This window comes from Zalophus californianus, chromosome 6 (genome assembly GCF_009762305.2).
Source record: "Zalophus californianus isolate mZalCal1 chromosome 6, mZalCal1.pri.v2, whole genome shotgun sequence".
Lineage (NCBI taxonomy): Eukaryota > Metazoa > Chordata > Mammalia > Carnivora > Otariidae > Zalophus > Zalophus californianus.
This window is the reverse complement of record NC_045600.1, coordinates 142,076,086-142,098,555: the sequence shown is the minus strand read 5'-3', so window position 1 is coordinate 142,098,555 and position 22,470 is coordinate 142,076,086. Positions and strand designations below refer to the sequence as shown.

The following is a 22,470-nucleotide window of genomic DNA, read 5'->3' as shown; positions in this document are numbered from 1 at the left end:
GAGCACGTCCTCTCTCCGCCTTGGCCCAGGGCGGGCTGCAACTGGGAAGCTGGAGGTGACACAGGTGAGTGACGGACGGAGCAGCAGTCCGTGCATCGCAGGTCACTCCGCCCAAGCCGCTGGGGAATGGGAAGTCGGCAGGAGCAGCCCAGGGCCAAAGGGAGAGGGACAGGGCCTGCTGGGTGTTGGGGACCCCAGGAACGAAGGCGCAGAGGCACGTAAAGCACCTCAGAAGCCTGGTCCCTAGAGCAGCAAGCGTGCACTGGGGAGGAGGTCAGCGCAAGTCACCCAACCAAGTCCCTTTGATGCCGGCAGCCTCGCGGAGAGTCAACGCTGCTTGCGAGGCTGGACGGCCTGGGTTCAAATCCCACCTCTTCCTCTTCCAAGCTGTGTGGCTTTGGGCAAGTCACTTAACTTCTCTGGGCCTCTGACTCCTCAACCAGGGATAATAATAGAACCTGACCTCATTCAGGTTGTTGTCAGGGTTGAGAGAATGTCTGAAGCATCCAGAACAGTGCCTGGCAGGCAGTGCTATGTAAACAGTTGTGAGTGCTACAATTATGTAAAGCAGCTCGAACATGAACCACTATTTCCTGAACTGTGTTCTGTGGGGTCCTCAACTAAGGGATGCTCCCATCCCAAAGGTTCTTATGGTCGAGAAAATCTGGAAAATGTCTCCTGTCATATCTGGATCAAGACTTGGCGAGTCCATAGTAAAACAAAAACCCCAAAGCAAAACCTGTGTAACTTTATTTAGCCCGGTGTTTTCCAAGCCTGGTGGATCACGGAACCTTCTAATACCTCGTGGGACAGTGTTCCACGGGACACCACAGTTTGGGAATGCTATGGGCAAAGGCTGCAGGGGAGCCTCTGAAAGTAGAGGAAGGGTCTGGCCCAGGGAAGCCACAGCAAGATTCCAGTGCCAGAGGGGGAAGGAGGGAGGCGGCTGCAAAGCCCAGGGCGCGGGACCCCATAACTGAAGGGAAGGGTGCACAGGACAGACCCACGGTGGGGAGACAAAGAGGACCAGAGTGCTGTTTGGATGTGGAGGGGAGAGAAAAGGAGGCAGAGGTGACCCTGAGAATTCACATTTCGGGGGGCAGCAGGAAGGGGGCAAGGATTGGGGGGCATCCCTCACTTCCGCACCACCCACTCTCTGCCCGCTCGCCCCATCGCTCCTCCCCAACCGTGTGACCGAGGTGAGTCTGGGCCCCGTGGCTTCCCCCCCAGGAGGAGCCTGGAGACAGAAGGGTGGGGACAGCCACGTCATGGGGACGAGCCGCCCCCAGGAGGCCGGAGACGTGCTGCCCCCGCTACGCACAGATCGTGTGGTTGTAAAATCGACAGCAGACGTCCAGGGCCTCTCGGTGGACCTCTGGGCTGGGGCTGAAAAGAAGCAGAGGCTGCGGTCTGGGCTCCGGGCCTGGCTCTGCTGGCCTCTGAAGGGTGTTCGACCCTGGGAAAACTACTCCATGCCTCTGGTCCACCCTTCCTCCCCGTCTGGTCTCCAGGGGGCCTCACCTCTGGAAGGCCCCGCGGCAGCACTGGTACACCTCGAAGCTGCTGCCGTCCATGGTTGTGTTCAGGAAGGTCGTGCAGTTGACCGCAGCCCCCCGGGGCACATAGAGGATCCCTATGCAGGGAAGGCAGCCGGTGGGCAGGGTCTGCGTTCCACCCCCGCTACTCCCCAGCCCTGCCGGAACTTCCAGAGGGGCCACAGCCCCGGTGTCCGGCCCTGGATGGGGCTAGAAAATCAGGACTCTGCCAGGCTGGCACTCACCTGCCACGCAGGCATTCACCAGCGACACACAGGTCCCGGTGCAGAGCGCCCGCAGCACTATCTGGGAGAAGTCGCTCTTCCGCTGGGGGGCCATGGAGGCTGCAAGGAGACCGGGGTGCTGAGCGCCAGGAGGCCCTCTCCCCTTCTGCCCATACGCCGCACCTCTGGATGCCTCTGCCTACTCCCCTTCCCCTTCCGGGCAGACGGAAGGATAGGTGTTGTCCTCCTGAGCGCTTACTGAGTTCGGGAGTCCTCCTTGGCCTGACTTGGGGCCCCAGGTAACGCCCCACACCTGCCATCCTCACAGGCAGATGTAGGAAAAGAAGGTGAGTTTGCCGTCAGGCAGACCTGGGATCAAATACAGGCTCAGCCACTAACTAGCTGAGCAACTGGGACCATTACTTCCCTTCTCCAAGACTCAGTTTCCTTCTCTGTAAAATGGGATGGTTACACCACCAGGCAGGGGGTCTGTGCGGAGCTGCTCAGAACCGTGCAGGGCCCTCCTCCTTCCTCGCCAGGGCCACCTGTCCACCGTGGGCGTCCAAAGCCTCAGGGGACAGGCCAACACTGCATCTTCCCTCCCTCCCTAGATTCCTGAGCCGGGTGCTAACCCCTGGGCCGCGCCCCCCCCCCCGCCCCACGCCCAGCCAGCAGCAGAGAAGTCCTAGGGCTCGGAGGAACCTCCTCAGCCATCTTGCTCAGGCCCTGCCCTGGACATATGGGAAGACTGAGGCCTAAGGATCCCAGGAAGTTGTTTCAGAGCCAGGCCCCCAACCGCCCAGGGTGCTGGGGAGGCCCCCAGGACTCACTCAGGCCTCCCAGCATGATCCCAATGGAACTGAAGTTGGCAAATCCACAGAGGGCAAACGTCGTGAGGATTTCTGCTCTGACCTGAAAGGACAGAAGGTGAGTGAGGAGGGGCTTCCCTTGCATGGGGCGGGGCCCTCCCACACCACCCTGGCTCCCCAGCCCTAGTTGCATCCACTTCAGGTGTGTTTTTGATCTTTGAAGCTCTCAGTGCTTGACCCCACCCCCACCCCAGGCCTTGCACAATGGCCTCTAGGTCAGTTCAGGCCGCACCACCTGAGAAGCAGCCCCCTTCCTGTGGCCTTCAGTCCCCTTATCTTAATTGCCACCCTTTCCCAGTCTGATTCAGGCTTGTTATGCCCTCTGGCGTTGGCCCTCCTAAGCTCTGTGCCCCGGGGGCACTTGGTGAATGGCCCTTCCCAACACTATAGACTGGAGTTTGTTTTCCTGCAGGGGCTCTCAGGCTGCAAGAGGACCGAGGACAGCCTCCTGAAGACAGTGAGGAACTGGGAGCCCAGCCAGTGGGGCTCCACACGTGTCCCCACCTATGACCAGATTAAGCAAGTCAGTAGCCTCTTTACATTTCAGTGTCTCCATCTGCAGCAGGGTGGGAATAATAGCACCTGCCTGAGGGCTGTTGTAAGGGTCACACCGTAGGGGAAGTACCAGGTATTTAAGCAAAGTAATTCTCCTTCCCCTCCCAATTATACAGTTGTTTAATTTCCCAGAAAGAGGTGTTAAGAGCCAAATGGAACAATTTGGAATAAAAAAAATTGGCTTAGATCATACCTCACACCATATAAAAAAAATCAATTCTAGAGCACTGAAGCAGATAAATACTGATATTTTAAACAGCAAATAATAGAAAATATAGGCAAATAATTATACTTACAAGGTAGCGTTATTACTCTCTCATTTTGGAGAGGAGCAAACGGAGGCTCAGAGAGGTTGAGTAACTGAGGAACTGGTTCACACAGCCAGAAGGTAGCATTGTAAGAATTGGAATTCAGTTCTGCCTGACTGCAAAACTCAAGCTTTTAAATATTTCACCATATTGGGGCGCCTGGGTGGCTCAGTCAGTTAAGCGACTGCCTTCGGCTCAGGTCATGATCCTGGAGTCCCGGGATCGAGTCCCACATCGGGCTCCCTGCTCGGCGGGGAGTCTGCTTCTCCCTCTGACCTTCTTCCCTCTCCTGCTCTCTCTCTACCTACCATTCTCTCTCTCTCTCTCTCAATAAATAAATAAAAATCTTTAAAAAAAATAAATATTTCACCATATTGTCTCAGGAATTTAATACCTATCAGATTTCTGGAATGGAGATAACTTTCTAAGTTTAGAAATAATAGAAGAAATCACAAAGGAAAAGAGTTGGTGTAAAATCGGTTAAAAGAAAAATCCCCGAATACAAGATGAAGGAGAAAAAAGACTAGGAAGTATATATGTATAAAATATAATAGAAAATGGTTAGGGGCGCCTGGGTGGCTCAGTCAGTTAAGCGTCTGCCTTCAGCTCAGGTCATGATCCCAGGGTCCTGGGATCGAGCCCCATGTCAGGCTCCCTGCTCAGCGGGGAGCCTGCTTCTCCCTCTCCCTCTGCCTGCCTCTCTGCCTACTTGTGCTCTCTCTCTCTCTCTGTCAAATAAATAAATAAAATCTTTAAAAAAAAAAAAGAAAATGGTTAATGTCCTTATAACATAAAGAGTTTACACAAATGGATGGAAAAATATTAAGGCTCCTGCATCTGTCTTGCTCACCTACCATCACCCTCTCTACAGCAACTCATGTAATCTTAAAATGTAAAATGTCAAATCTTCAGGAAATCTCCTCAGCCAGTCTCTTCTACAATTACCACTGCTCTAACTGTGCTTCTTTCCTTTTGTTTCTCCAAACAAGTGCTGTTCAACCTCAGGGCCTTTGCACGAGTCTTGTCTTTGTCTGGAATGCTCTTCCCAGCTTCACCTGGCCCCTTCTCCTCCCTCCAAGTCTAGGCCTAAATGCTACACCTCGGGGAGCATATTCTGACTGGCCCAGCCAAGGAAGACCCTTCTGTTTCCACTTCTTGTTTCCTTCGTAGAACTTCATTCAAATCATGGTTTACTTTTTATTCCTTCACTTCCTTGTGCTTTTCACTAGGCATACATTCCATGACATCAGGGACCATGTCTGTCTACTTCCTCTTTTAATTTCTGGTGCCTCGCAGGGTGCCTGGTACCCTGGGGGTCTCAACCAATACTTACTAAAGGAAGAAAGTAAAAAAAGATCCTAAAAAAAAAAAAAAAAAGATCCTAAAGGAGCATCCCATCCATTATCTCTAGAGGAGAGACAGACAGGGGCTGAGGACAAGGGCAGGGAAATCTGTGCTTTTGTTTTTTGTTTTTGTTTTTTTTTTTAAAGATTTTATTTATTTATTTGAGAGAGAGAGAATGAGAGATAGAGAGCACGAGAGGGAAGAGGGTCCGAGGGAGAAGCAGACTTCCCGCTGAGCAGGGAGCCCGATGCGGGACTCGATCCCGAGACTCCAGGATCATGACCTGAGCCAAAGGCAGTCGCTTAACCGACTGAGCCACCCAGGCGCCCCTGTGCTTTTGATCTCACACAATTTATTTATTTTTTTAACTGAAGGCTACATTCCCTTACAATTTAAAACACAACTGAAGAAGAAAAAATATTTCCCCTTCAAAGTGCCTAGTAACTCAAGAGATGCAAATTAAAACAATGAGCTATTGCCTGTTAGAGTAAGCACAACTTTTTTTAAGGAGGTTGCTCAGTGCTGCTTGGTGTGTAGTAAAGTCAGCACTTACAGCCCAGCTGAGGGCCGTTTCCGATGCTACCACCCTTTGGGAAAGTTACTGGGAGCAACCACACAGGGATTCATGCCATGTGATTCAGTCATCCCACATCTGGGCAAGCTCCGGAGGAAATGATCCGAGAGGAGGGAAAGGCTCTGTGCACAAAGCTGTTCATTTCAGCACTGTGCAAAATAGCCAAACAAGGCAATGAACCCAGGGGGGCCCAACAGCAAGGGATTGGTTAAATATGTCAGGATGCATACATCAAATATGATGTTTCCGTCATAACAGTTGGTGCGGGGAAAGCTGGCTCCCATACAGGATGGATGCTATAATGACTAGGTAAACTCTCCCTTGAAAAAAGAATAGGAGAGAATGCATAAAACAACACTAGCTGTTATTTTAGGATGGCGAGGTGACAGGTAATGGTTTTATTCTCAGTGATGCTACATGGAGTTTTTATTTAGAAACATTCATTTTATAGAGCTTTTCGAGTTTTGGTTTTTTTACGCTAGAGAGAATGAGAGAGAGCCTGTGCTTGCGCAGGGGTGGAGAGGAGCAGAGGGAGAGGGAGAGAGCATCCCAAGCAGACTCCCTGCTGAGCGTGGAGCCCAACACGGGGCTCGATCTCACGAACCTGAGATCATCACCCGAGCAGAAATCAAGAGTCAGATGCTTAACCGACCGAGCCACCCATGCACCCCTAGAGTTTTTAGTAATAGATTTTCACAGAAAAAGCCATCAGGGGAACTGAATCCAATATGCTGGCTGTGAATGTGGCGGGGCCTCCCTATCTCGCTCCCTCTGCTCACTGGACGCTCACATATGTCCCTCTGGGCGCAGCCGTGGCACAAATCACACCACTTTCCAGTAGGAGAGGCGAGGCTCTGTGGCCATCCCAAAGCCACACAGGATGGTGGCCCATCTACGGCAAGATCTCAGGTGTTCCCAAAGAGGCTCTTTCCTGCAGCTCAGCCTCCTAAGAGGTTTCGGGAAAGAGGCAGTGAAACCCGAGGCCATCTTGTCGCCCAGAGCAGAAGGATCGGGAGGCTGGGCGCCACCTCCGTGTGTCCCCTGCCTGTCCAGGAGCCGGGACAGCACCTGCCAGGGGGCCCAGGAGCAGCGGCATGACACCCCTGCCGCAGGGAGGGGACCGGGACACTCACGGAGATCCACTGCTTCTTGGCGCCGACCCACTCCTCAGCTCCTGCGAGGCGGCGCTGCTTGTACCGGGAGAGCTCCTGATAGGCCACGAACTCATTCAGGAACAGCTTCATCCCCAGGAGCTCCGCCACCACCGGGCAGTCCTCCCAGGCCACCCCCATTAAGAAGGCCACAGGCTGCAGGGCGTAGGAGCAGATGAGCTGCGGCACAAGGCAAGGGCAGCTGCTGGGACCAGGACCAAGGCTGGCCATGGGTCTGCTGGGTGTCCACCCACTTCCGCCCACTCCCCAGCCCCGGGCCGCCCCTCGCGGGCCAAGTGGGCAGCCCATCGGTACCTGGAAGCTGAGCTCCTGGGCACCCACCATGGCTCCCAGCCAGGAGAGGGCTGCGTTGACGAAGGCCAGCAATGCCAGGAAAGCAATCAGGTTGGCTCCGATGTTCCCCACCAGCTTCACGGAGACAGTGGCCCCACTGCTGGCTGCTTCTAAGAGGTTCTGAGCGTCTCTGTTTTGGGACCAAGAACCACCATGATTGGCCTGTCCCCACAAACAGTGGGGATCCGCAACCTGTAGGCTCAGAGTAGAAGCTTGGACAAAGTATTTTGGCACTGAGGGTCCTTGCTTTGTTTCTGAGACCCAGCGGGGAGAGGGGGGCCGGTCTGAGCATTAGGATAAGGCCCGGACTGCCGGCACGGTGCTGTGCCCACATGTGGGAGCCACCGGCCCTGTGGCTTTGGAGCACTTGGGAGGAGGCTGGTCAGCACCGAGGTATGTTGTAAGCATAAGCACAGACCAGATTTCAGAGATTCGGGACAAAAAAAAAAAAGAACATGAAAAAGCTCATTAATAATGTTTTATATTGATTACATGTTGGAAATGACAATATTTTGGACATACTGGATTAAAAAATATGTTAATAAAATCACCCGTTTCTTTTGACTTTTTAAAAACCACAACTATTAGAAAACTTAAACTTCTAGATGTGGCCCACACTCCATTTCTACAGGGCGGTGCAGCTCTGGATCTGCCCACCGTACCCCAAGCACCCTGGCTACAAGTGGAGCCTTCTCAGCACCAAAGCCAGTGTTACACGGTGGTTGTTAGGCCTTGAGGAAGAGGTGTGGGCAGGTGAGGTAATCAGGGATGGTGCTGAGTCACATGTGACTGACACCCTGGTGCAGGAGCTCAAGGCACCGGGAATAGGTGGCCTGGGGCCTTTTCAGGACCCTCCCCAGCACACAGTAGGCCGCTGTCCCATGTGACCTGCCAGGCCTTTCCCTCTGGTCTGAGACTGGAAATTAAGACGCGAAGCCAGGAGCCCGGGCAGTGAAGGAGGAGAGGGCCTGGGGTTGGGCAGAGAGAACCAGACCCCTCTGCTCCCACCCCGCCCTCTCCTGCTCCCTACCCCCACCGCCCTCCCCCTCCCCTCCCACAAAGCCCTCCCCACCCCTCACCCTCTGCTCCCACCAGAGCCCCCTGCTCCCTGCAACCTCCCTCCCCTCCAGCTCCCTGCCCGCGCCCCTCCTCCTGTGCCCCCCCATCCCCCACCCCCCCCAGGCCGCCCTCCCTCTGTACTCACCCTCCAGTCAGTTTCACCCCTTCTGTGCCCTTAAACTTGGACTCCTCCACCTCCGGGTAGACCAGCTTGGAGAGGGCCAAGGCACAAGGGGCGGCCATCACGGAGGCGGCCATCAGGGAGGCAGCATCGATCTGCAGGAATGGGAGTAAGGCTTACCGGGAGACAGAGGAAACGTTGGGGCCAGCAGTGCAGCCCAGGGCAGCAGGGGACGTGGGCGCTCTGCCTCCCTGGGTGTGTCCTCGTGCTCAGTACTGCTGTCCTCGGTGCTGACAGTAACGACACCTTTCTGGATAAAGGGTCACAGGCTGGATGCACAGAATGTCCTCTTTCCCTGCAGTACTTCTGTCAGTGAGACCGAGCAAGTAGTGTTAGCCCACGGTGCGGACAAGGAAACTGAGGCCCCCCTAAGATTAAATGTGACCTGCCCAAAATGAAGTCAGAGAAGGAATTAGAACCTTCATGTCTTTGGGCTCCAAGTTCAGAGTTCTTCCTCCCCTTCTGGGCTGTCTTCCTTTGGCCTGTCATCTGAGGGCTGGTCCTCCACTGGCTGAAGGGTTTGTGATGGTTTCAAAGCTCACAGAACAAGAGCTGGGATGGATCCAAGTGGTGACCTCATTTGACCTCATAATATAGGAATGTCCTTCCTCTATAGGATTCCCGCCTTGTATACTTACTGTGACAGGGAGCTCACCATTTCAAGGCAGCCCATCACATCCACTGCTGTGGTCAGAGAGCCCTTAGGAAATCTGCCACCAAAACAGCCACCCTTTGGCCCTGGGTCTGTCTGCAGGAGCCACGCTACAGAATTCCTTCCCAGCAGGATGGCAGAGCAACCTGGGCCCCAGGGACTCATCCTTCCTGAATTATTATCCTTACTATGGCCTCAAACCCTTTGCTTCCCTGTTTTTTGTTGTTGTTGTTGTTGTTGATTTGTTTGTTTTTAAGGTTTTATCTATTTATTTGAGAGAGAGAGAGCATGAGCAGAGGGAGAGGAAGAAACAGACTCCTTGCTGAGTGGGGAGCCCAATGAGGGGCTCAATCCCAGGACCCCAAGATCGTGAACTCACCCAAAGGCAGACACTTAACCAACTGAGTCATCCAGGCACCCCTGCTTCCCTGTTTTCTGCCCCAGAGATGGATGGGATATTTTTCCAACACTGTATTATTTACCAAGTGGAAAAATTAGAACCAACCCAAACATCTAACAACAAGGGAACGGCTAAGCATCGTCAAGCCACCATGGGGGGGGGGCTCCATCTGAGGTCATGACCCGAGCTGACGCCAAGAGTCGGACACTTAACCGACTGAGCCACCCCGGTGCCCTTCCTTCTTCTTTTAAACCCCCTTCGTTTCTTTTCAGTTGGGAGTAGAAACCCTTTAACATGAGTATCAGCACCAACGCCCACGTCCTGCACACCCTATCCTAGGCCCTCGGTGTGCAGGCCCTGCTCCTTGCCAGAAGAAACCAGAACCTGGATGCTCCAGGCTGGGCTTTGGGACGTCACCTGCCTCTGCAGAGCTGCCCAGATCCCATGGGGATGGTGCCAAACCAGGGACCTGGGGCTTTCCCCTCCATCAGCCAGGACCCTCCCCCTTCCCCCACTTTGGAGGTCACCTCTCCTTTGCCAACTTGAGCAGGGTACATATCCTACCCACGTCACATTCCTGGATGCTGTCTGAGTGCGCCAAGCCTGACCAGAGCCTCAAGGGCTCCAGCTGGTCGTTACAGCTTGGAAAGGGGTGAGTTCTGCCCAGACTGGCCTCCCTGGGGCACCGGGTCAGTCCTCCCCACTGCCAGGGACTCCTCAGGCTGTGACAGCCCCGGTCCTGCCTGCAGGTGCCCCGTCAGGAACATCTTCTGCCCCAGCATCCCAGGGCCTACTTCTGCTCAGGGCTTTCCTCTCTCTACCCAAAGGGGGTCCCATGTGGAAAGGGATTGAGGGTGTGCACCCTCCATCAAAAATAACTTTACTGGGGCGCCTGGGTGGCTCAGTCGTTTAGCGTCTGCCTTCGGCTCAGGTCCTGATCCCAGGGTCCTGGGATCGAGCCCCACATCGGGCTCCCTGCTCAGCGGGGAGTTTGCTTCTCTCTCTGCCTGCAGCTCCCCCTGTTTGTGTTCTCTCTCTCTCTCTCTCTCTCTCACAAATAAATAAATAAAAACTCTTAAAAGAGAAGAAAATGGAGATCACAATGAAAGAATTCAGTCAAGGGAGCCCTGGGACCTCAGAGCAGGAGAGGAGGTCTAGACCAGTGCCGTCCAATACAAATGTACTGAGAACCATGTCTGTGATTTTAAATTCTCTAGTAGCCAATGAAAAAAGTAAAGAGAAACAGGTGAAATTATTTTCGGTAATGCATTTTACTTAACCCAACATTTCCAAATCATTATCTTTCCATTCATGTAATCAGTATAAAACTTACTCATAAAATATATCCGTTTTTTTCCATACGAGGTCTCAAGGCGCATCTCATTTCAGACCAGCCACATTTCAAGGGCTCAATAGCCGCGTGTGGCTAGTGGTCAGTGCATCAGACGGCACAGGGGTAGAAAGATCCAATAGGAGGAGAGCAGGGCAAAGGGAGCCCGTTGAGCAACAAAGAGAAAGGAGGAGTGCGCAGGGACCTTTCTGGAATTCAGGGGCTGAGGGCTGAGTCAAAGACACAGTGAGGAGCTGCCAGGGGCGGGAGTGAAAGGTGAAGGAAGAGGGCGGGAATGCGCGGCTGTGGGAGAAGGCCCTGGGGCTGCTGCAGTGGCAGCCAAGTGCCAGGTGGGGGCAGAAGAGAGCTTCTCGGATTCCAGACTAAAGGCCTGTCCAGAGCAGGGAGGGAAGGAAGGAGGGAAGGGAGGTCTGTGGGGTGCCTTTCACCTGGGCCAGCAATGGGGACTGGGGCTTTGTACCAGAGCCTGTGCGTGGAGATTTGGCGGCCTCTGCACATTCTGTTGAGCCAAAAGGAAGTGGGCACCCAGGTCCCTTCAGTGGGAGGCCCGACTGCCTGGGGCTGGGCCTGGACTCTGGCCTGAGACGGGAAGGAAAGGAAGCTGAGTGGCAAGGCAGACTGAGGAGTAGGGAGCGTGCTCCTGGTATTTTAATCTGAAGTAATAACAGCAAGGCTCACGCGGTGGGAATACCCTTCTTTTAACTGACTGTGGAACCCGGAGCAGTGTCAAGACACGTAAAAGCCCTAAGTCCCAACAAACGGTGCCCATCCGCCCCCAACACACCGCCATGAAAAAAGTTTCAGGAACAAAGTTGTGAGTTTCCATTTTTGAAACATCAAATTCCTTCCAAAATCAGTTCAGGGTGGTGGGCTCTCTCTAGGCCTTGGTGAACGAGATGATCTCTAAAATTCTCGTCCAGAGGGTGCCAAGCCCAGAAGACCAAAGCGCCAGAGCACAAGGGGCCTTTTGGGAAAGTCACACAGCATCTGCTCTGCCCGGGGAGTTCTGCGGGCAGCCGAGCTTACCAGTGTGGTCCATGTGCCCCGAGGGCAGGTTGGCTCATCCCCTTGCCCACTCCCAAGAACAGAGATGAGAAAGACAGGTGGAATTCAGAACCAGGGGAGGGGACAGGGTGGGTTATTTTAGCATCCCCCCCCTACATACACTCTCTCTCTCTCTCTCTCTCTCTCTCTCTCTCTCTCTCTCTCTCTCGACCCTGCAGGCAGCGAAAGGCAGGCCACACTCTCCATCTGCACCAGGAGGCCCACCTCACTCTAGGGGCTGAGCGACAGTGCATGATATGGATGACATTTAGGTTGTTGCTCGCCCTCTTTCTTTCTTTCTTTCTTTCTTTCTTTCCTTTTCTTTTTTTTATTACAAATAACGTTGGAATTTGGCATTTTTTGACCACTTATGAAAATATTTCCGTATCATAATATTCCTAACTGGATCAAAGGGAAAGAGTATTTTCTTTTAGAGATTTTATTTATTTATTTGAAAGGGAGTGTGAGAGCAGGAGCAGGGGTGAGGGGCAGAGGGAGAGAGATAGAGGGACAGGGAGAAGCAGGCTCCCTGCCGAGCAGGGAGCCCAATCTCTGGACCCTGGGATCATGATCTGAGCCGAAGGCAGACGCTTAACTGACTGAGCCACCCAGGCGCCCGGGGAAAGAGTATTTAAACTGACTGACAGACGTTCTCCCAAAAGGTGACAGCCAATTACACTCCCGTCAAGAGCGCCCTATAGCCCTGCCATTTAGAGGCACGTAAATGGACGCCTGGGTGGCTCAGTCGGTTAAGTGTCTATCTTCAGCTCAGGTCCTGATCTCAGGGGTCTGGGATCGAGCCCCAAGCCCCTGTCAGGCTCCCTGCTCAGCGGGGAGTCTGCTTCTGCCTCTCCCTCTTCCTGCCACTCCCCCTGCTTGTGCGCGCTCTCTCTCTCTCTCCGGCAAATAAATAAAGTATTTTTTAAAAAATAGAAGTATGTAAAATGCACATCTTCTGGAAGAAACAGAAGTTATTATTGTTTTAATTTCTTTGACTATCAGTGAGCTGGAATATCTTTTTATGATTTATGAACAATTTTCACCTGATCAATCATTTATTAAAAATTGTGACTCTCACCATACAGACATTTTTCATTTTTATGATTAGCTCTGTCAACCTTTTCCTTTTTACTTCTGGATTTCATGTCATGCTCAGATTTTGCAAGAAAACGGCAAACTGCTGAAAACCAAGGGTAGAATTACTTCATTTGTAGTAAAAAAAGAAAGCGAGTATGTGTGTATTCAGGTATATATACTTAAATGACGACACAGACAGATCTGGAATGATGAATCTTAAGTCAGTGGTTCTCAAATTGAGCACTAGAGTCATCTGGAAGGCTTGTTATAATACAGGATATGGGCCCCATCCCTAGCATTTCTGATTCAGTGGGTCTGGGGCGGGGCCCAAGAATTTGCATTTCTAACAAGTTCCCAGTCAGAGAACTGCTGTTCTAATCTTCTAACCTAGTAAAAGCAGTTCCCTTGAGAAATGGGTTTGAAGAAGTTCTTTTCTTTTCTTTTTTACTTTCCTCGCTTCTGCAAGAAGCAAGAATTTCTTTGATAGTTAAGAAAAACATTAAGATCTTTAAAGATTTGCATGGGGAAGCACAAAGAAGTACAGAGTGTTTTACAAATGCAGAGCGCTATTACCAGGCACTTTGTAGGGGACATACGGGGGGGAGTCATCTCCGCTTGCCACGCGGGATCGGGATTGGTGTAAGGGCTTGAGTCACACCGTTGGAAATTGACCTAGAAATGTATTGTGCCCAAAAGCTGCTCAAGCAATAATGTAGGAGCAGGGGAAGGACTTGTGCCCAGCAAGGGTGTGGGGAAAAGGAGGGCGGGGGGGGGGGGTAGGACAGATCTCCAGGGACAGCCCAGGTGAGGGACTGTGTGTATGAGTCTTAGAGTGAGACAGATGTGGGCTCGAATCCTGGCTGGGGCATCTCACCTATTCTCTGAGTCTCAACTTCCTCATCTGTAAAATGGGAATGTCGAGACACCTAGCCCTTTGCCTGGTACATGAGAGGTGCCCAGTAGGAGGAACACTGGGAACTCCTGCCCCCAGTGGCCACGTGGGAAGCCCGAATGGTCCAGCCCACCCGGCCCGCCTTATTCAGAAGCATCACAGCGGCCAGCCTTCCCGACACAGCCCACGACAAAAGACTCTAGGTTGCTCTGGCCACAAGCTGTGTGCGGCTCCCACCAAAGGAGGGCTTCAGGTTCTGGAGGTTTTCAGCAAGCACAGGGAGAGCTCGACATACCCCAAAGGAGATGTAGGCGCCCAGCAGGCTGCCGGCAATGGTGGCGTAGCCTCCGGTCATGACGGCGTGGATTTCGGACAGAGTCATGTCAGCCAGGTAGGGCCGGATCAGCAGAGGAGCCTCCGTCTGCAAACGAGAAGGATGTCAGACGGCCAGGGTGTTCCCCCTTCCCCCGGGAGTGGGCACAAGTCGCAGAGGGTCCTGGGGATCCCAGGGGCAGAGTCAGCAAGGCAGGGTCGGGACCATAGTCGGTACTGGGCTGGGCCTCCCTGGGCCTCGGCATTGGCCTGGCTCTACGGAAGGACCCCCAGCCCTTCCTCTTGGCCTGAGGATGCTCCCCTGGGTCAAGTGCCCACTAGGTCCTGGACCTCACATTCATCACTCATGACCTTCTGAGAAAGAAGTGGTCATCCCCCTTTTCCAGGAGAGCAAACAGAGAATCAGAGAGGTTCAGAGAATTACCTCTGTTCATGCAAAGGGCCAGATGTGGATGGAACTCCAGGCCTGAGCTTTTAATGAAGCCATAGGGGTTGCCAGAAAGAAAGGAGATGGGCATTCGGTGGTGTGTTTACTTCAGGGCATCTGGGGAAGCCTGGAGCCATTCATTTATTCATTTAATGAACAGTTATTGAGCACCTCCTATGTTCCAGACTCTTCTATAGAATAGGGGCTGGGGGTAAACAAGATAGAACCCCTGACTGCGCAGAGTTTTTATCCTGGGAGCAGTGGAAAGGGGTGGGTTATGGGAAGAAATGGATAACCCAGCAAGGAACCAAGTAGATAAACAGTGTCTCGTAGACGGTGCTAAAGCTATGAAGGTATGTGCTGGTGAATGCCTGGTGGTTGCAGGATGTTTAGAATTAACAAGCAAGGGCTGTCTGAGGAGGTGACATTGGAGCTAAGACCACAGGGGCCATCGGTTGGATTTGGTAGCACAGCATTGCAGGCAGAGTGAACAGCAAAGGGCCCTGGGGCAGATTTGAGCTTAGCTTTTTTGAGGACCCGAGAGCAGGCCAGTGTGCCTGCGGCAGAGGTGGTGGGGGTGGGGCGCTGGAGCTGGAGGAGGAGGGGCAGGTGGGCTGGAGGCTGCTGGGAGCTAGGGAAGCCGAGATAGGAAGGAAGACTCCTGGAGTTTTGTCTGATCAACTTCGTGGAAGACGCTACAGGAAGTACCCTTTCCTGAGAAGAGAAAGACTTGGAAGCGTGCAGTTGTGTTGAAGAGGGAATCGGGGTTAACCTGCTTGGACTTGGTGTGGTGAATCTGAGATGCCCTTTAGGTACCCAAGTGGAAGGTCAAGGGGCAGTTGGGTGGGTCACGCTAGAGCTAGGGTCTGGGGTGACACTTAAAGTGGTTAAGCCATGGGGCTGGTACAACGCCCCAGGGACAGAGTGTGGCCAGAGAAGAGGAGCCAGGCCTCCAACATCAGGGCTAAGATGATGCTGCTGATCTTCAGAGGCTTCGCATGCCCTTCCCTTGGGGGAAGCGAGGCAAAGACCCAGGGGTCTAGGTCAATGTGCCCACCAACTGGTCCAAAGTCAGTTCACTTGGGGAGCTCTTCACATCACCCAAATCCCATTCACCTAAAATTTGTATTTTCTCAGCAAAAACCATGGAGCACATTTGCCACATTTCATTTAAACGCATGCTTTTGTATTTCAGTATTTCTCTTTTGCTTCACTTTAAACATCTGAAGGGAATTGAGACAATTTATCTAAGAGCACATCTGTCTTCATTGGCTTAAAAAAACCCTTTGAAATCAACACAGTGGTACTATTGCCAAAAAGATGCAAATATTCTCCAGTTTCCTAAACTGTCCGGCGAAATATGGCTTTCTGTGGCAAATATGACTTTTGGTGACCCCAATGTTGTTCCGATGGGCTAGGGTCCCTGGAACAGGCTCCAGAGTCTCACCCACGGGAGGACCGGGCCTTCTGAAAGGGGCTCAGGGCTGACATGGGCCTTTAGAGTCATATTTACTTTGGGCAATACATTTCAGAAAGAAGGAGGGGAAAAAAGAAGACAAAATGATGTCATGTAAGGAACACTGCCCAGGAAAGGGAACAGGTGGATTCTAAGTCCTGACTTATATTGTGGGGTCCTGGCAAGCTGTTCCCACCCTCGAGCCTGTTTCTACAGGAAGGGAGAAAGGTGGACACCACCTGTAGGATTTGTGAGTCTCTAAGCGGATGAAGACCTCCAGGGCCTAGAGTGGCAGGAGGCGCCAGACAGAGGCCACCCTCCCTGGCACGACTCAGGCAGAGTGCATCCCCAAACAGAGCATCTCCGGGGCAGCGGCCTTTGGTGACCCTGGGAGAAGGTCCGAGTGTCTCTTCCGCTGACTGAATCAGAGCTCTGGGGACTCAGGACCCCCCAGGGGTGCTGCTGCTGAGCATGAGGGCAGGGGCTGCAGTACCCACCTGGCTCATGAAGATGTTTCCAGCCACACTCAGGGTCTCAGTGGCCATGGTGCCCATGGTGGCCTGCATCAGCCTGCTGATCTAGGAGGCAGAGAGCTCTTTGTGGGCAGGCAAACCCCAGAGTCGAAGAGAGTCCGGGGCGGGGTGGAAGCACCTGGTAAGTCTTCCTTCCAACTTCCAGTCCAGCATAGGAAAACCTCACCTACATTTCTCCCTCCACACCTCCATTCATGGGGGCTTACCACTCCCCAAGAACCCCCGACTCCACCTTAGGATAGCTCCAATCATTACAACAGGGCTTCTCAAAGGCATTTTTTCTGTCTCCATACAAAAGGGTTCCCTGGCCCAATATACTTGAGAATTTCTGTACACACACACCTTGGAGGTTACCAAATACATAGCTTAGAAAAAGGCTCTGAGAAGTCCTGCACAAAAAACTTGTTCGAATTTGTCTAGCCCAGCTGCACAAAAGTATTTGACCACGGGATCCCTTTACCTAGTAACATGTGTTAACTCTCCATGGAGCTGGAGTTTTGTGAAAAAGGCTTTGGGAAACATTGTGTTAGAAAGTTCTTCCTTTCAATCAAGATGAAGTCTGCTTCCCTGGAATTTCTCCCCGCTGCAGGAACCTCCCTGGCTGCTCTTTTATAGGCATTTGGAGACAGCTCTCCTACCCTCACCTCCTCCACCCTAGCCTCTTTTCCAGGCTCAGCAGCCCTACTTCCTGCAACCATGCTGTGGAGGGCATGGTGTTGGGCCCGGCCACTGGTCCCCTGAGGCTTCAGTTGCCAAAGCCCCTTGGCTGAACACACGCTCCAGGTTTGGAGAGAACTGCCTCCCTCCTGCCCTACGCTGGGTACTCCTTACGTAACACAGGTGGTTTTGTCTTTCTGGTGGCCCCCTGCTGCCCCTGGTTTATTCTGAGCTCGATAGACTAAAACCTCAGACATCCTCATGGCCAGGTCCAATTGCTGCCCAATGCCACCTCCTGCATCCTGGTTTCGTGCGGCACATTTTACGAACGTAAGCACAGGATTTGACACGTACACCAGCTAAGTCTGGCCCACTGCTCCAGTCTCTCAAGATCTTTTTGGTATAAATGATTTCTTCCCCTGACATTTCTTCTCAAAGCAGCCTCAATTCTGCCAACTTCCCTTACACAAAGACCACATTGCGTTTGGTGCCATCTCGCCTTAGTATCATGACAGGAGACTCTGCGGAAGACGTTTGGTGAACAGTAGACTCTGAGCGGGAAGTGTAGACCCCGGGAGCAGGATCCTGGGAAGGTTCAGGCTCTCAGAGCTGGGGAGTGAGGGAGGGTTTGGGCTCTGGGTGCAAGGCCTTCTGGGAGAGCAGGAGCCCCACGGGTAGGTAGCTCCCCGAGAGCCCAGAGGCCACGGCATTGGTAACTCACCTTCTGGATCACCCACTGCATGAGGCCCACATAGTACAGAGTGGACATGACACAGCTGAAGAAGATGATGATGGGCAGAACCTGCCGCGGAAGAGCAAAGGCCCGGGTTAGAGGCAGGTAGCCGGCAGGGTACCCAGGGCCCAGCAGACCCCAGACAGCCCACGTCGTCCAAGGCCTTGCCATGCAGAGACCTGACCGGGTCAAGAAAGAAGCTCTGAATTCAGTGCCTGAGGCCACAAACGGGGCCTCTTTGGAGGCACTTTTGTCTCCTCTGTTGCCCACCCACCCAGCTGTCTCCCCCTGTCTCCTCCCGCCCACAGAGGAGGCCTGTGCCTTGGCAGAGATGCAGGACTGGAGCCCATCACTTTTTATCCCCTCGTCTCTAAAGTGGGGATAATGCCGACTTCTCACATCACTGTGAGGAGTAAAGGAGCTGGCTCAGGGCCTAGCACCTTGCACAGCGTTGCTCCTCCTTCCTGAGCGCAGTCCCAAGCCCAGGCCTCTGGCCTTAACCTCTCCCCTCCGAAGGTTTGGGCCTGCATCTCTCTAGTATTGCACCCCCACTCAGGACCAATGAGCTCAGAACTAGACTCATGGGGGCCCCGCAGTCCTGTCACCTGGTCTCCTGTTACCAGGCTTGTCACCTCTCTGCCTACTCCAGGCCTCATCGATTCTTCCTTCAAAACTGTCCTCACATCCCTTCCTCCTGGCCGGGGCCCTGGGGCCCCCGCTCCAGCGCATCTCCACTACAGTCTGAAGGACAATAGCAATGACGGCCAACCACTCAGACGTCTGTCAGGGGACCACCAGTTTCCTAACCACGGATGACCAGGGAGCAGTGCATGGAGAGCCTGGAAACGAGAGGGAGGAGGCTCGCGTGGGCCGTGAGGGAATGATTTCCAAGGCAGCTTCTCAAATGGGAAAGGGGCAGGTGCCGACAGGTGTATGCTGTGCTGGCTACGTGCAGGGAAGGGTGGGAATGGCATTGTGTGGGCACAAAGTATTGTTAAAAGGCTCTGCAAAGGAGGGCAGTGGCCTTGGGGCAGGAACCAGTTGGCAGGGGTCGGTGTGGGAGGCAGACTTACTTTCTACAATGTCCCCTTTTGTATTATTAGAAGGTGTTATCTGTTCCAAACTGTTTTATTTTTTAAATTTTAATGTTTTCTTTTTTTGAAGATTTTATTTATTTATTTGAGAGAGAGAGAGAGAGAGCACGAGCAGGGGAGGGGAGCAGCAGAGCGAGAGGGAGAAGCAGGCTCCCCGCTGAGCAGGGAGCCCGACGCGGGACTTGATCCCAGGACCCTGGGATCATGACCTGAGCCGAAGGCAGACGCTTAACTGACTGAGCCACCCAGGCGCCCCTCCAAACAATTTTAAAGTAAGTTACGCAGAATTGGTAATAGCAGGCGCATCCTTATGTTAAAATGTTAGGTGGGGAAACCAGATATTAAAAGCATAGAAAGACTAGAAGTCAGTGCATCCAGACAGCAAGTAGCTGCTCTGTGTGCTGGGACTATGGAAATTTGAGTTCTTTTGTCTGTATTTCCAGTTTCTCATCTGCTTCTATAATTTTCTGTAATCGGTGGCCACCTCTCAAGGGAGGGGAGCACGGGCAGAGGGGAGGTTTGGGGCAGCTCCTCAGCTAGGTTTTCAGCGTGCTGGGTTTGAGGTGCCTGTGGAACAGCCCAGGAGAGTGCTGAGTGGGCAGCCGGCTAAAAAGGTCAGGAGCTCAGAGGAGAGGTCTGCGCCAGGCCTGGCTGGGACCTGGGTGCGCAGAGTGTAGGTGGAGGCCGGGGGACAGATGTAATTCCCCGAGGAAATCGCCCTGAGCGAGAAGCGCAGTGAGGAGCCCCGGCACAGAAGGGGGAGAGGGAAGGAGGCGAGCGGGGAGGGCACAGAGAAGAAGTAGAGAGGTTGGAGGACGGCCCGGCGTGTGATGGAAGCGGAGACGGTCGGTCAGCTGTGCCAGACGTGTCCGAGCATTCCAGGAAGGTGAGAAGGGACACAGACCCTTGACAGCTAGCAATTCAGGGGTCCCTGCAATTCAGGGGTCCCTGCTGGAGACAGCGAGAACAGGCAGCTCTTTTGAGAAGCCCAGCTGTGTCGGAAGGAAGGCTCTCAGGAGAGGTGAGGGGTTAAGGGGGAGCTGTTTTTGTTTTTTAAAAAGGGGAGTCTTGTGTAATCACCCTCAGGCCCTGGTTCACAGTGAATCGGGACTGCAGAATGGCCCCAGATGAAGACAGAAGCTCTATCCCAGGCAGCTCCCCCGGAGGCGAGAAACAGGCCCTGCTGGGGTGTCTTCCCTTCCCCTGGCCAGATGGATACTGCGGTTTTCTCGGGGCCAGCTCCACGCCCCATCCCTGTCACCAGCCTCCCTGCAGAGGGGGATGTCACCCGACAGGGAACGCTGGCTGTGGGTGGAAGAGGCTTCCTCCTGTCCCGTGACTCGTGACTGGCCCTGGCTGCCTGGTACGGGGCCCACCCCCAACACAGGGCCGCTGACGTCATCTGCCCTCCCTCGCGGTGAGACACAGAGACAATCACGTACTGTCTAGACTGCTGGTCCAATTTATCATGAGAGGGACTGCCTGGCGGCGGCGGCCTGGCAGGGCCGCACACAGGGCCCCCACGCCAGGGCGGAGAGAGCTCAGGGCCGGCAGGACCTGGCTGCAGATTTGGGACTTTCTCCTGGCAGCAAGCGAGAGACATTTTCTACCCGGCCGACGTGGGTTTTGGGTGGAAGAGAGGCTGTGTTTTGCATTAAATGGAGATGGTCTTGGGAGGGGAGATAAATGCAAGAAGAGAGAAGAGAAGAGAAGAGAGGTGACCTCCACATTTCTCAGGGGGGACATTTCATACCAAACAAGGTCCCTGAGGCCCATGTGATCTCCCAGCCTGGGGAACAACTTTGGGGCCTATATCGTGCATGAGGTGGCAGGAGACAGGGCAGGCAGTGGAAGCCGGTGTTGCCGTGGTCAGGGAGAGGGGCGTACATGCAGCCCTACTACGTGTCTATGGGCAGCCCTACCTATGCCAGCGTGTGGTGACTCCTCAGTCCTCAAACCAACTGAGGTAGACGTAAAGCCACTTCCCCAATGGGCACGCTGAGAGTGTGAGACGTGGGGCACCTGCCCAGGGTCACCCACCTGCAAAAAGACAGAGACCTTCCTGGTCACTCCACGCAGGTTGCCAAGGCCCTGCCATGACCCTGAGGAGGTTTGCCCTGGCGCCTCATTTCTCTGTCTCAGGAGAAGCATTTATCTCCTCCCAGAGAGAGAGCTTCTTGTAAGTCCTGACCATTGCCAGCTGGTCTCTCTAGTGCCAATGCTGAGCCATCCCTGAACGGGGAGGGGACTTCTAGCTTGCCTAGGCCAGTGGTTCTCAAAGTACGGTCGCCGCACCAGGAGTATCACCTGAGATTTTGCTAGAAACGCCAATGTTGAGCCCCATCCCCAGAGTTTCAGATTCTGTAGGTCTGGGGAGGGGCTGAGGATTTGGGCCTGAGCATTGCCAGATGCTGCTGGTGCCGCTGGTCTGGATGCCACAGTCTGAGAACCACTGTTCTAGAGCGTAGACCATACGCTCCGAGCAAATGTCAACTTTTTACCAAGAAGCAGGCTCTGAAGGTGGGACTAAACCCACTGAGGACATGGCCACGATGCTGCCTCTTCGTGGAGGAAGCTGAGTCAGCTTGATGACTTCCTGATGATGAACCCCCACACCCCCAGCCCCAAAGGCCTAAGCACTGCAGACAGGTCCCTGTCGCCAGCCCCACAAAACCCCACAAAAATCCCAAACCACAAAATCCAAAGTCAGTCAACAATACATTAAAAGGATCATACACCGGGGCCCCTGGGTGGCTCAGTCGTTGGGCGTCTGCCTTCGGCTCAGGTCATGATCTCGGGGTCCTGGATCGAGGCCCGCATCAGGTTCCCTGCTCAGCGGGAAGCCTGCTTCTCCCTCTCCCACGCCCCCCTGCTTGTGTTTCTGCTCTCGCTATCTCTCTGTCAAATAAATAAATAAAATCTTTAAAAAAATAAAAAATAAATAAAAGGATCATACACCATCATCATTTGGGATTTATTCTAGGGATGCAAGGACGCTTCAACATCTGCAAGTCAATCAACATGATACACCACATTAACAAAACAAAGGATAAAAATACACGATCATCTCAACAAATGCAGAAAAAGCATTTGACAAAATTCAACATCCATTCATGATAAAAACTCTCAGCAATGTGGATGTAGAAGGAATATACCTCAACATAATAAAGGCCACATATGACAAACCCATAGCTAACACCATACTCAGTGGTGAAGGGATGAGAGCTTTTCCTCTAAGGTCAGGAACAAGACAAGGATGTCCACTCTCATCACTGCTATTCGACATAGAAGTTCTAGCCAGAGCAATTAGTCAAGAAAATAGAAATAAAAGGTACCCAAATTGGAAAGGAAGAAGTAAAACTGTCACTATTTGCAGATAACATGATACTATCTATTAAAAAATCCCTAAAGACTCCACCAAACGATTATTAGAATAAATGAATCAGTAAAGTTGCAGGATATAAAATTAACATACACAAATCAGTTGTGTTTCTATACACTAATAATGAGCTATCAGAAAGACAAATTAAGAGAAAAAAATCCCATTTACAATTGCATCAAAAAGAATAAAATATCTATGAATAAATACCAAGGAGGTGAAAGACCTGTACTCTGAAAATTATAAGACACTGGTGAAATGGGGCACCTGGCGGTTCAGTCGGTTAAG

The 22,470-nt window shown here is 52.9% G+C and overlaps 1 protein-coding gene across 2 annotated transcripts in view; it reads right to left on the bottom strand.

Moving 5' to 3' along the window:
- Window positions 1–526: 526 nt before the first annotated feature.
- SLC28A1 (solute carrier family 28 member 1) overlaps window positions 527–22,470 on the bottom strand; it is a 48,364-nt gene continuing 26,420 nt past the window's right edge. For both annotated transcript variants that reach the window (XM_027571060.2, XM_027571059.2), the window contains exons 9-18: window positions 17,698–17,778; window positions 16,284–16,364; window positions 13,866–13,991; window positions 8,119–8,249; window positions 6,876–7,044; window positions 6,543–6,740; window positions 2,590–2,671; window positions 1,781–1,879; window positions 1,522–1,633; window positions 527–1,386 (exon numbers count right to left, since the gene is read on the bottom strand). In XM_027571060.2, coding sequence (XP_027426861.2) covers window positions 1,314–1,386; window positions 1,522–1,633; window positions 1,781–1,879; window positions 2,590–2,671; window positions 6,543–6,740; window positions 6,876–7,044; window positions 8,119–8,249; window positions 13,866–13,991; window positions 16,284–16,364; window positions 17,698–17,778 — 1,152 coding nt within the window. In that variant the 3' untranslated portion in view covers window positions 527–1,313. The remainder of the gene's footprint in view (window positions 1,387–1,521; window positions 1,634–1,780; window positions 1,880–2,589; window positions 2,672–6,542; window positions 6,741–6,875; window positions 7,045–8,118; window positions 8,250–13,865; window positions 13,992–16,283; window positions 16,365–17,697; window positions 17,779–22,470) is intronic.